At 35.8% G+C, this 12407-nt stretch overlaps 1 protein-coding gene across 1 annotated transcript in view; it reads left to right on the top strand.

Annotated features, from left to right (window-relative positions):
- The window catches only part of med8 (mediator complex subunit 8), a 32580-nt gene extending 25945 nt beyond the window's left edge, over positions 1-6635 (top strand). The window contains 2 exon segments of the mRNA NM_207083.1: positions 4410-4646; positions 6113-6635. Coding sequence (NP_996966.1) covers positions 4410-4646; positions 6113-6177 — 302 coding nt within the window. The 3' untranslated portion in view covers positions 6178-6635.
- The last annotated feature ends 5772 nt before the right edge of the window (positions 6636-12407 follow it).

Raw genomic sequence — 12407 nt, 5'->3', positions numbered from 1 at the left:
GACAGGGAGCTTTTGTGACTGCAGGAATTGCAAACGCCTGAAGAGTGAAAAGTACACAGGTTTGCAAATCCCACCTAAAGTTACAAATAATGGCACAGATGACCACTATCATGTGGTGAATGTTGATCCACCAACCGAGATCGAGTGTTTTCGGAGAAGGTGGCCGAATCTGGATGCGTTGCATTCACTGCGTGTTCAGCACAAATGTCCGCTAAATGTAAAATCTAATACTGTACACATCATCGCCAAAGAAGCAGGCCTTCTAAGTTTACACTGAAACTGCAGCTCATAACAAAGAACCGCATTGCGCTGTTGGTCATCGCGAGAATCCTGCTCTGCCTGCTCATTTATTGGGTCGGCTGACTCGCCTGCTTTATTCCACAAACACAGAAAAATGTAAATCAGCTCATAACTAGTGTGAGCATTTACAATGACACAAACCAAAATCAAAACTTTCAAAGAGTGGCAGAAGTGAGACTTTTTTTTTGAGATGTATATTCTTTTTCTATTTAATTACTGATGACTGTTTGCAGCTTTTAGCCTTGAATTGAATGATTTATTATAATCTTTTGTTTGTTTTGTAGTAGAAATATTATTCATTAAATTAACTCGCATATAAAAAAACATATTTTTGTTTGATGTAAACTATACATTTATTCTTCATGAAGTAACAGTAGGACTTTATATAGCAGATAACCCACATTCAAGGCAGCATGATAATCACAAATGTAATTCTTTGTTAGTATTATTGTCATCATTGATTCAGCACGATTGTCTAACCGTGCTGAGAACGGTGTGTAATTGTGCCGCACTGATCCAGGCTCAGTGGAGAAACAACCATAACCGTACTGAACTGTTCTTAGAAGAGCGGCTATTGATATTAATGACATGCATAACATTGATTAAAAACTATAAACAAAGGCCCATTGTGACATCTAGATTAATTCCTCTGCTTTACTTAAATGTATATGTTATCTGCAATATGTTATTGCATTTAGAAAGATTTAATTTACGCCACTACAGTTGCAGCTCTAAGTCGTGCTGGTATTACATTTTTTTTGAAGGCATTAAAAAAGGTAGTAAAAGGTATTAAATTCAACTTAAGAAGTTCTGTATATACCCTGAAATAAATATGTTTGTTTTATTTGTGTTTAATTCGATGGAATGATAAACATGGACATGGGTGTTATTCAAAACATGACCTATTTATTTTTAAATATATTATATTTATATATTTAAAATGTTTTATTTAATTGTTTAAACCATATTACATAAATTTACAACTACTATTTTACCATTTGTTTTGGCTTTAGTTATTAAACAGATTATTAATAAATAATCAAAGAACATTTTACTGAGCTCAGTCAATAGTTTTGTCTGTAGGTCTAGTCAAAAGTCTAATACAATTAGAGCCATGGCTGCAACAAGTCGGCAACACTGTGTCTAAAATAAAACTCATAAGACAATAAACAGAATTATTCCAAGCACAACATTGCGTTAGATTTTAGCAAATACAAATGTAACCTTGTTGATTATCACTTATGTGACTATGATCAGACCTGCCGCACTCAACTGAACAAAACATGGACAAATAAAACTCTTATCACAGAGAAATAGTCATCCGCGGGGGTCCTTCTCTCATCTAAACAGGACATTAATGCATCTTTGTTTCTTATGTGTTTATCATTGTAGGTGTCCCAAAAGGTGTGTGTGTGTATCACCAGAGTCCTCAAAGTGTAGCTAAAGCAGTGTGTGTGTATCACCAGTGTCCCCAAAGGTGTGTGTGTATGTCACCAGTGTCCCCAAAGGTGTGTGTGTGTGTATCACCAGAGTCCTCAAAGTGTAGCTAAAGCAGTGTGTGTGTATCACCAGTGTCCCCAAAGGTGTGTGTGTGTATTACCCGAGTCCTCAAAGTGTAGCTAAAGCAGTGTGTGTGTATCACCAGTGTCCCCAAAGGTGTGTGTGTGTGTATCACCAGAGTCCTCAAAGTGTAGCTAAAGCAGTGTGTGTGTATCACCAAGGTCCCCAAAGGTGTATGTGTGTATTACCCGAGTCCTCAAAGTGTAGCTAAAGCAGTGTGTGTGTATCACCAAGGTCCCCAAATGTATGTGTGTATCACCAGAGTCCTCAAAGTGTAGCTAAAGCAGTGTGTGTATCACCAAGGTCCCCAAAGGTGTGTGTGTATCAACAGAGTCCCCAAAGGTATGTGTGTATCACCAGAGTCCTCAAAGTGTAGCTAAAGCAGTGTGTGTGTATCACCAAGGTCCCCAAAGGTGTGTGTGTATCAACTGAGTCCCCAAAGGTATGTGTGTATCAACTGAGTCCCCAAAGTGTAGCTAAAGCAGTGTGTGTGTGTGTATCAACAGAGTCCTCAAATGTGTGTATTTCCATTGTAGTCTAAACTAAATTAATTATAGACACTCCTCTTTCAACTAATCATTTGTATAAAGACTTTCCCAGTAATTGTTTTCACTGAGAAACGTGTCTTATGGCGCATGTAAGTAGGTAGTGTATATGAATTTGAACTTCACAACCCTTGTTTTATACAGTATGGGTTTTAGTGTGAATGGATTTTAGATGTACTATATTAACCATCATATGACTTATCAGTAGAGTTTCATCACTTCTCATATCATTGGATATTAATGTGTCCATTGAGCTTCATAAACTCACTGTAAGGTCATCCATTTACTTCTCCCTTACTGTTTTTTAAAATTAGTTTGTATGTATTATTCTGCTAACATGCTGTCTGTCACATACTATTTATGAGAGAAATATGTCATTTCATGAACAATACTTGACACCAAATGACCTTCTGACACCAGATTGAGTTATTTGTGAAGGAAAAAATGTAATTGTCTATTTTCAGTGATCTTATTTACTTTATCATATGTCTCTCTGCACTAACATTATTATAATTATTAATAATATTATATTAGAAATATTCAGATAACTGAGTCCTTAAAGTATACTTTAACCTGAGTTTGTGTATAACTGCGGTCCTCAAAGTGTGACTATACCGGAGTTTGTGTACATGTCCCCAAAGGTGAGTTATAAAATACTGTCCTCATTTTGAAGGTAATTTGTCAGGTCTTTATAGAAGTATTTTTTTGCAAATATCAACTGATATTCATAATAAGCACATTTTTAGTAGTGCAGTCATGTCTTTCTTTTGTCTCTAGACCCTTCAGAAAGGGTAGTCCCCAAAGGTAGGGTGTTGAGTCATGTGTCCTCATTGGTTTGTTAGGTGGGTATGTGTGTGTGTGTGTGTGTGTGTGTGTGTGTGTTTGCTGGAGATTGTTAAAACCTATTACAAGTATTACATCTATTTGAGTATATTTTGGCTAATCTGCCATATTATAGTGTGCTCTGCATTATGGTTGCATTGCATTAAACTGTGTTGAGCACATACACAATAGCAATGTAAAAACATTGAGTATATAATCTCATTCTATTTCACTGATGGTGATCCCCAACTCTTGTTCCCAGTTATTCTTAGGTATCTTTTTTTGTTATGCTAATAAAAATATCTGTATATATGAGTTTGCTTTTTAAAAATATTATTTAAAATATGTGGCTAAGAAATAGCTGATAAATTTTAATGGGGGCAGTAAAAAAAATCCACTGGCCATTACGAAAAAACCCTTAGTGTTTTATCCTGTGAGTCTGATATTGCATTCATAATCATCTAAAAAGCCTTATGTTGACTTAGTAAAACCTGCAGAAACCCTAAACAAATACTTGTACAGCATTTATGAATCATAGTTCAGCATTTACTAATGCATCATTAAAATACATGTACCACTGAGCCACATGTATTTTTAAAAATACTGTTTTTGCCCCCTTGACTTTCATTATAATCACATGTTTTGATTGTGAAGCCATGACCGCATATATTCTTATTGTTTGTGGTTTTTCCTGTTGTAAAGAGGTACAATCTATCTTAATATGTCTGAAAAAATCAAAATAAGTCCCTCAGCTCTCAGAGCACAGCAAGCATAAATAGTGTATTAATGCACAAACACTATAATCTGCAGTATTACTCCACAGAACTCCATATAAAAGCCAGAAACTTGTTTGCACAGGCCTATCTGAAGGGTTAATGCTGCCAACAGATGATGAACTGTAAAAATGACAAATAGTACCCTCTTCTCAACGGGGAAAACCACCAACAATCAAGAATGCAGGATTATATGCTGTCATGGCTTTGCAATCAAAAATGTCATTAATAATGGAAGTCAATGGGGCAAAAAGAGTCACCAACATAACCAAAGTGTAGTCAATTTGAACAGTACAGAAGGGTTAAAAAATAATATTATCACATAACTCATGTTACTTGCAATGTGTTACCCACAACTGATTGTATTAGTCTGTTTTACATTTGATTTTCACAATATGTTTCTGTTTAGCTTTAAGACAAAACAAGCCGTCGTTCAATCCAGCCGATACTAACGCTCTGGTGGCAGCAGTGGGCTTTGGGAAGGGTCTGTCGAAATGCAGACCGCCTGGACCTGTCGCTCCAGGTCACCCTGGGCAGCCCATGATGCAAACGGGTCCGACACTACAGCAGGTCACAATCGCTGGAGCTTCGGGTCATCAGGCTGGCATGAGTGGACCGGTCGCACCGCAACAGCCCGGACAACCTGGTACATAATAAAATGCAGTCACAAACACAGTTTACTCTTAAAGGGACAGTTCACACTAAAATACCAACTTACTCTCAAACTTAACAACAGTGGTCTCAAACTCAATTGCTGGAGGACTGCAGCTCTGCATAATTCAGCTCCAACCACCTTGGACTCACAGCTGCTTAATAGTCTTAAATAGTCTTGAACACCTTGGTTAGTTGGATCAGCTGGGTGTAATTAGGGTTGGAGCAAAACTGTGCAGAGCTGCGGCCCTCCAGGAATCAAGTTCGAGACCTATACTTTACAGTAAGGTTTCTGTTCTAATGTGTTTACTAACATGAACCAATACAGGGTGTCTGTGGGGTCTTTAATTTTTAAAAACTAAATTTTAGGCCTTAAAAAGTCTTAAATTCACTGAAATATGGTATTGTAGGTCTTAAATATTGGTCTTAATTTTCCTTTGTCTGTGTAAAGCTACCCAATCAGTACCACCCAGAATCGTATAACAAAAATAAAATTAATTAACTCGATTTACCAATATGGTTTATTTATCTTCCTTACATCTTTACAGTAACATTTGTGTAAAGGTTTTCCATGTATTTATGCATACATATATGTTGTTCTTACATTTAGTTTCTTATAGTTTTTAAGTTTTATGCTAATATAAATATCTGTATGGAACTAGAGTTGGCTTGTTTTGACACGTTATTTAAAATATGTGGCTAAGAAATTACTGAATTTAAAGTTTAATGGGGGCAGTAAACAAATTTCCACTGACCATTACAAATACTTAGCATTTTGTCCTGTGGAAGTCATTCATAATGGTCTAAAATGTGACTTTGTGAAACCTGGAGAAACCCTAATAATGAAGAATACTTATACAGCATTTATTAATCATAGTTCAACATTTACTAATGCATCATTAAACTACAAATGCACTGTGAGTTAACATGCACTAACAATAAATAATTGAATTTGCATTGAACAAATACTGCAATAAACTCAATGTTCAGGATTTGTTCATGTTAGTACATACTTTAACAATAACTAATACAACCTTACTGTAAAGTGTTACCATTTACTCACTATTTACTCTCCCTCAAGTGGTTCCAAGCCTTTAAGTTTCTTTTACTGTTGAACACAAAAGTGGATATTTTGAAAAATGTTAGAAACTGGTAATCATTGACTTATTAGATTTTTTTTTCTATTAAACATTTTAAAAAATATGTTTTGAAAAATGTTGGAAATGGGTAACCATTGACTTCCATTGTAGGAAAAACAAAAACTATGGAAGTCAGTGGTTACCGGTTTTCAACTTTTTTCAAAACATCTACGTGTTTAACAGAAAAAAAGAAACTCAAATAAGTTTTTGACAAGGGGCAGTAAACGATGTCGCAATATTCACAATTTTAGTTGAGCTGTTCCTTTTTTTTAAAAAGTCACTTGTATATTCAAGCTAATTTCTGCAATTTCCATTTCAACAGGTAAAATCCCCAGCAACATCAAGACTAACATCAAGTCTGCGTCCATGCATCCTTACAACCGATGAGCTTCATGCTTTTTGTCCTACAATGTTTGGTAAATAAGACCATTTTTGTTTTTGAATTTTCAATAAACATGTTTATTGAAGTCTTGCGTCTATCTAAATTATTTTATCACAATCAGGATTGAAGATTATTCTTTTAGATTTGGTCTCAATAAAAGGTGTTTTTAGACTTGCTGACTTTGTTTTAGTCACTAGGTGGCAGTGTTGTTTTGTGTTCATTACAGTCCACTAAATATCTAAAGGGTACCTTTTCAGATGTTGTATTACTATTAATAAGCTTTCACAATAAACTAAAATTGATATTAAAGACATTTTATCATATTTCAAAATAATGCTACAAATAAATGTATTGCATTTATGCCTACATGTATGTTGTTCATACATTTTGTTTGTTTTAGTTTTTAAAACTTGTATTTTTTAAAGAAAAGTTATGTTAATTAAAATATCTGTAAATAAATAGAGTTGGCTTGTTTTGGCACGTTATTTAAAATATGTGGCTAAGAAATTACTGAATTTAAAGTTTAATGGGGGCAGTAAACAAATTTCCACTGACCATTACAAAAACTTAGCATTTTGTCCTGTGTTGTTTTGTGTTCATTACAGTCCACTAAATATCTAAAGGGTACCTTTTCAGATGTTGTATTACTATTAATAAGCTTTCACATTAAACTAAAATTGATTTTAAAGACATTTTATCATATTTCAAAATATTGCTACAAATAAATGTGTTCAAATAAGTGCTATTGTTTTGAACTTCCTAAATTATTATTTTATACTTTACAAAAACAATTGAGATTATATATTATTTTATTTAATTATTCATATAAATGATAATAATGAGCATCAAATCAGCATATTACAATGCTTTCTGGAGGATCACGTGACGGAAGATTGAAGTAACCTGCTTTATGTCTTCTCGAAGATTCTAATTTCTGTTTAAGTACACTAAAGAAGATAATGTTGTTTGCTGGTTTTACAGCTGCAAAGAAGGCAGTCATACAAAATTGGTTTACTGTGTACATGTGTGCAAAAACATTTTGAATTCTGAGGCTCCTTAAAATAGTGGCCTAAGATACAATAGCACAAATTAATAAGGCTAAACCTAGCACCATTAATGCATGGCTATGTTTTTCTATCTGCATTTTAACCTATATAAAGGAATGACCATGTAAAGGTTTTTTTTTTTCCTTTTCTTCTCTTCTTTCAGATAGAAAATTGTTGATATGTCTGTTGCTCCACCTCCCCTGTTTGTTTGTTTGAATGTCTTTTATTTTGTTAATCTAAAGACAATAAAACGTTGATCACAAAAAAGAAGACGGAAGTAATGATGCTGAAAATTCATCTTTGAGTCGTGGAAATAAGTCACATTTTATAACCCATTACAATAGAAATAGTGTTTCATAATAATAATAATATTTCACATTTTACTGAATTTTCGAGCAAACAAATGTAGCTTTGATGAGCAAAAAAAAAATTTTAAATGAATAGTTGTATATTTTAAATAAGCTTAAGTATTATTAAATAAAATTAAATAAAATATATAATTTTTCATTATGTTATTTTTAATGAATATTTTATTTTTGTTATTTATTTTATTTATTTTTTGCAGCCTAAAATGATGGAAAATGAATGATTTTATGAAGGCTTAAATAGTTTTGAGAAAGCATCTGTTTTGATCTGAAAATGTAAAAAAAAAAAAAATCTTTATTTTTTTTTTAATCTCTCAAAATCCTGAAGGAACTGCTTCAAACATAAATGAGCAAAAAATAAAGTATCTTTCAAAAAAAAAATCATCCCCAGCTGCCCCAAACTGCTGAATGTTAATATATTATAAATTAGCTTGTTTATTAAATACAATTTTAATAACTAAAATGCACTTTAAATTTGGGAGTTTATCTGGTGCATTTTAATAATTCAGTTTATTTAAAGATCAACATTAGCGAAAAGACACCAATGTATCACAGCATCCTTTAGTGTAACTTACAAATACTCAGTGCTTGATAATCTACGTTTCTTTCATAATTTATTTTGCCATGTTGTATTGCTTTATCAGTAAATAAAAATCTGTGTGTTTAATCTGATGGTGCAGTGTTTTCTGACACCTGACGCTGAAGTGGCATCACACACACTCTCGGCATCATCAGCACATCACGGGGGTGTCTAATAGTGCAGCCGAATGTGAAAATGAAAGCGGTTTGGGAGCCTTTTGAGCTCCTGGAGCCAATTAGCACATCAGGAGCATCTCGGGGTGATACATGAACCTTCTCTGAGGGCTCTTCAATTTAATCACATTCTTAAGGTAGAAACTTTCAGCTCCCTTTTGCGTTTTGTGGGTGTTAATGAATACATAATCACCAGGAATGAAAGGATTTGTTTTAACCAACAATTCAGAGAATAACTGCAACTATATACACAGTTGAAGTCAGAATTAGTAGCCCTCCTAGATATTTTCACACACACACACACACACACACACACACACATATACATATATATATATATATATATATATATATATATATATATATATATATATATATATATATATATATATAAATTACTTTCTCCACCAGAAATCTATAGAGAAAATACTGTGACAAATGAATTGCTCTGTTAAAAATAATTTAGGAAATATTTAGAAAATAATACAAATTTAGGGCTAATAATTTTGTCTTTGTCTATAGGCCTATAAACTCTATACTATAAGATACTAATATATAAAGCTTGCATCCACATGCCAGACATGATTTTTTGATATATGACAGATGTTTAGTTTTGAGGTTAAACACTTAGGCCAGGGGTGTCCAAACTTGGTCTTGGAGGGCTGATGTCCTGCAGATTTTATCTCCAACTTGCCTCAACACACCTGCAAGGATGTTTCTAGAAAGCCCAGTAAGAGCTTGATTAGATAGTCCAGGTGTGTCTGATTGGGCTTGGAGCTAAACTTTGCAGGACACCAGACCTCCAGGACCGAGTTTGGACATTCCTGACTTAAGCTGCAGTCACACTAGAGCAGGGGTCACCAATCTCGGTCCAGGAGGGCCGGTGTCCCTGCAGGATTTAACTCCAACTTGCCTCAACACACCTGCCTGGATGTTTCTAGTATAGACCTTGATAAGCTTGTTCAGGTGTGTTTGATTAGGATTGGAGCAAAACTCTCCAGTATACCGGCCCTCCAGGATTGAGTTTGGACACCCCTTATTTAGAGCAAGGGTGCCCAGACTTGGTCCTGGAGGTCTGGTGTCCTGCAAAACTTAGCTCCAACACCGATCAGACACACCTGGGCTAGCTAATTAAGCTCTTACCAGGTTTTCTAGAAACATTTTTGCAGGTGTGTTGAGGCAAGTTAGAGCTTAAATCTGCAGGACACCGGCCCTCCAGGAACGACTTTGGACACCCCTGCTAGAGCCTATGGTTGAAACTACAATTAGTGGTGGGCAAAGCGAGGCTTCGTGAAACACTGAAACTATCGAAGCAAATGTGTCGAAGCTTCGAAACGTTTCGAAACACCACTCTACGGCGACACCTAGTGGTCATTTTAATTGTATTTCACTGAAACAGCTTCAGCACAGAACAGTTGAGCAATTATAGGGTATGAAATCCCACTTTGTAGCCATAAATTTGTAAGTGGTTTAGACGAGTGGTTAGAGTCCGTGACCTCCATGCGGGAATAATGGGTTCGAATCCAAACTGAAATAATTATTTTGAAATGCTTTAATAGCAGTTGGTAATGCTTTGTTATTGTATCGTTTTGTTTCAACATTGCTCTGACATACGAATAAACACATTGTAAATAAATTTGTATTGTTTTGTTCATAAAACAGGGTTGTTGCTAGATCAGATACAGTCGTGGCCAAAAGTTAACAATAATTACTTATATTATTAATTAAATTTCCCATTGTATTTTATTAACGTCTATCCAAAACCTAAACCCATCACAGTACTGTAAAAATATGAATTATTGTTTTACAGTGTTACAAAAATGATGCTAAATTGATGGCATATCCGTAGCTGTATCCTATCTAGACTACACCATAAAACAGTAACATGATTAAAATATATTAAATCATGATTTTGTAGTATTTGGACTAGTCGGGATTCGAACCCAAAACAAAATTGTAACACTGTACTGTTGTGCACACGCACAGTCTACTATGCCATACAAGACACTTGTTCATTAGAGATCATGCCAGTCAAATGCAGATTCTCCGGGTCTTGAAACGCCTCTGAAATGATCGATGCTTTGAATCGCTTTAGTCACGTGACCAAGTGTTTCGAAACACTTTAGTCACGTGACCTGGGTGTTTCGGATCATGCTTCGGTGCAGTGTTTCGAAACACTTGCGCTTCGGGATCTCGACACTGTGTCGAAACGTCAGTTTCACGTCAGCCATCCTTAACTACAATTTGATAAGTTCAAACCAATGAGAACTACAGACGTCCACTATATGTGGAACAATTCTGCATATTTTTCAAATGAACAAGACGTGAACTAATCTCTTAAACAGCATATGACAACATCTAAGGTGATTTCCCTGCTGAAAAATCCAGCTTAAACCAGCCTAGGATGGTTGGATGGTTTTAGCTAGTCGACCAGCCTGGTTTTAGAGGGGTTTTGGCCACTTTGCAGCCATTTCCAGCCAGGTCTTAGCTGGTCAGGCTGGAAAGTCACCAGCTAAAACCATCTAATAACAGCTTGACCATCCTGGTTAAAGCTGGACATAGCTGGTTTTGGCTGGGCTCCCAGCCTGCTAAGCTGGTCAAGCTGGCTTTAGCTGGTCATCTCCCAGCCTGTCCAGCTAAGACCAAGTTGGAAATAGCTGGAAACCAGCCTGGAAGTGGCCAAAACCCTTCAAAAACCAGGCTGGTCAACCAGCTAAAACCAGCCAACCATCCTAGGCTGGTTTAAGCTGGATTTTTCAGCAGGGTTAGCATCGACAAATATGTAAAACATGGATAGCTGTTACTAAAAGTTAACTTGTTCATTGTTTGTTTTGTCATTGTGAATTTCTATCAACTATGATTTAAAAAACAAGTGTCTCGCTGAGATATGCGAGTCCATTTCCCAGCATTGATCTGGCAGGGTGATGTTTTGCTGGCCATGAGCTCAGTGTGTGACAGCAAAACCCCTGCCTTCAGTCTTCACTGAAAACTTCACTGTAGCAAATACAAGAGATATCTACAGAGTAAAAGCACATCACTGAGACAGAAATAACAACAAACACTTTCCCACGTCAACCTGACTACACAAACAAAACCAACTTATCAAACAAATCAACTTAACCTGACCCACAAACAGAGGAAGGCGACAGAAAACGCTAAAACTGCGAATCAAACAAGCCGTTTTGTTCTGCCAAACGCACTTTTAATCCTTCAAAACAGTGATAATTGTTTGACAGAATAGACACAGGTCTGCTTCTCCGGGATATTTACGTAGATTTTTATCCGCATCAACAACACAACGCATCCCACATAGCGCTGTTTGGGATCTGTGTTTCAAAGAGATAAGTTTTAGTGTTTGTCTCGAGGCGTTGTTGGTGTTTTCAAAGATGTGCAAACGCGTGTCTTATTCATTAGCACGAGCTGCTTTAGGCGTGTTTTACAAAGCAGCGTGTTTAACTTTAACACCCACATCGCAAAAGTTCACCTCGTCACAACCGGCGCCATTTTTGAGATGTTTTCTTTTAGACTCGTTCTTCTGTTTGGGGTTTGATCCGCATGAAACCTGCGAGCGACACGCTGTATGGCAAGCCGCTTTAACGTTTAAAGAGTAAGTTTACATCAAACATTACAATTCTGTTGTTAAAGGCTGTGTGAAATCAACGTCTTTTGTTTGTTTTTAGTTGTTTTGGTAATCTTTATAGTCTGTACAAACCAGACGTTTCTGAGACTTTTATTTCAGTATGTTGACACTAGCCCCTTTCACACAGTGATACCGGTAAATATCCGGAAAATTTCCGGAATGACTTTACCGGTATATTCAAAAAAGCGCTGTTCACACAGACGAGGACGTTACGGAAATTTTCCGGAAAAGAGCATTCACACATCCATTCCAAAATACCGGTAAATTCTGACATCATTCACCACAAATGAGCTTTAAACGGCTGTGCTTGTGTTTGTAAACATTTGACTAAATTACAAACTCTGTGGATGATCAATATTGTGAACAACTTTCGCAGGATCACTTTCGCATGTCGAGATTTTCATAATATGTGCGTGTGCAGGCGCTCACAG

This window comes from Danio rerio, chromosome 6, assembly GCF_052040795.2.
Source record: "Danio rerio strain M-AB ecotype USA chromosome 6, GRCz13ab, whole genome shotgun sequence".
NCBI classification, from domain to species: domain Eukaryota; kingdom Metazoa; phylum Chordata; class Actinopteri; order Cypriniformes; family Danionidae; genus Danio; species Danio rerio.
The sequence above is the reverse complement of the archived record's forward strand: the minus strand, read 5'-3'. Positions and strand labels throughout refer to the sequence as shown.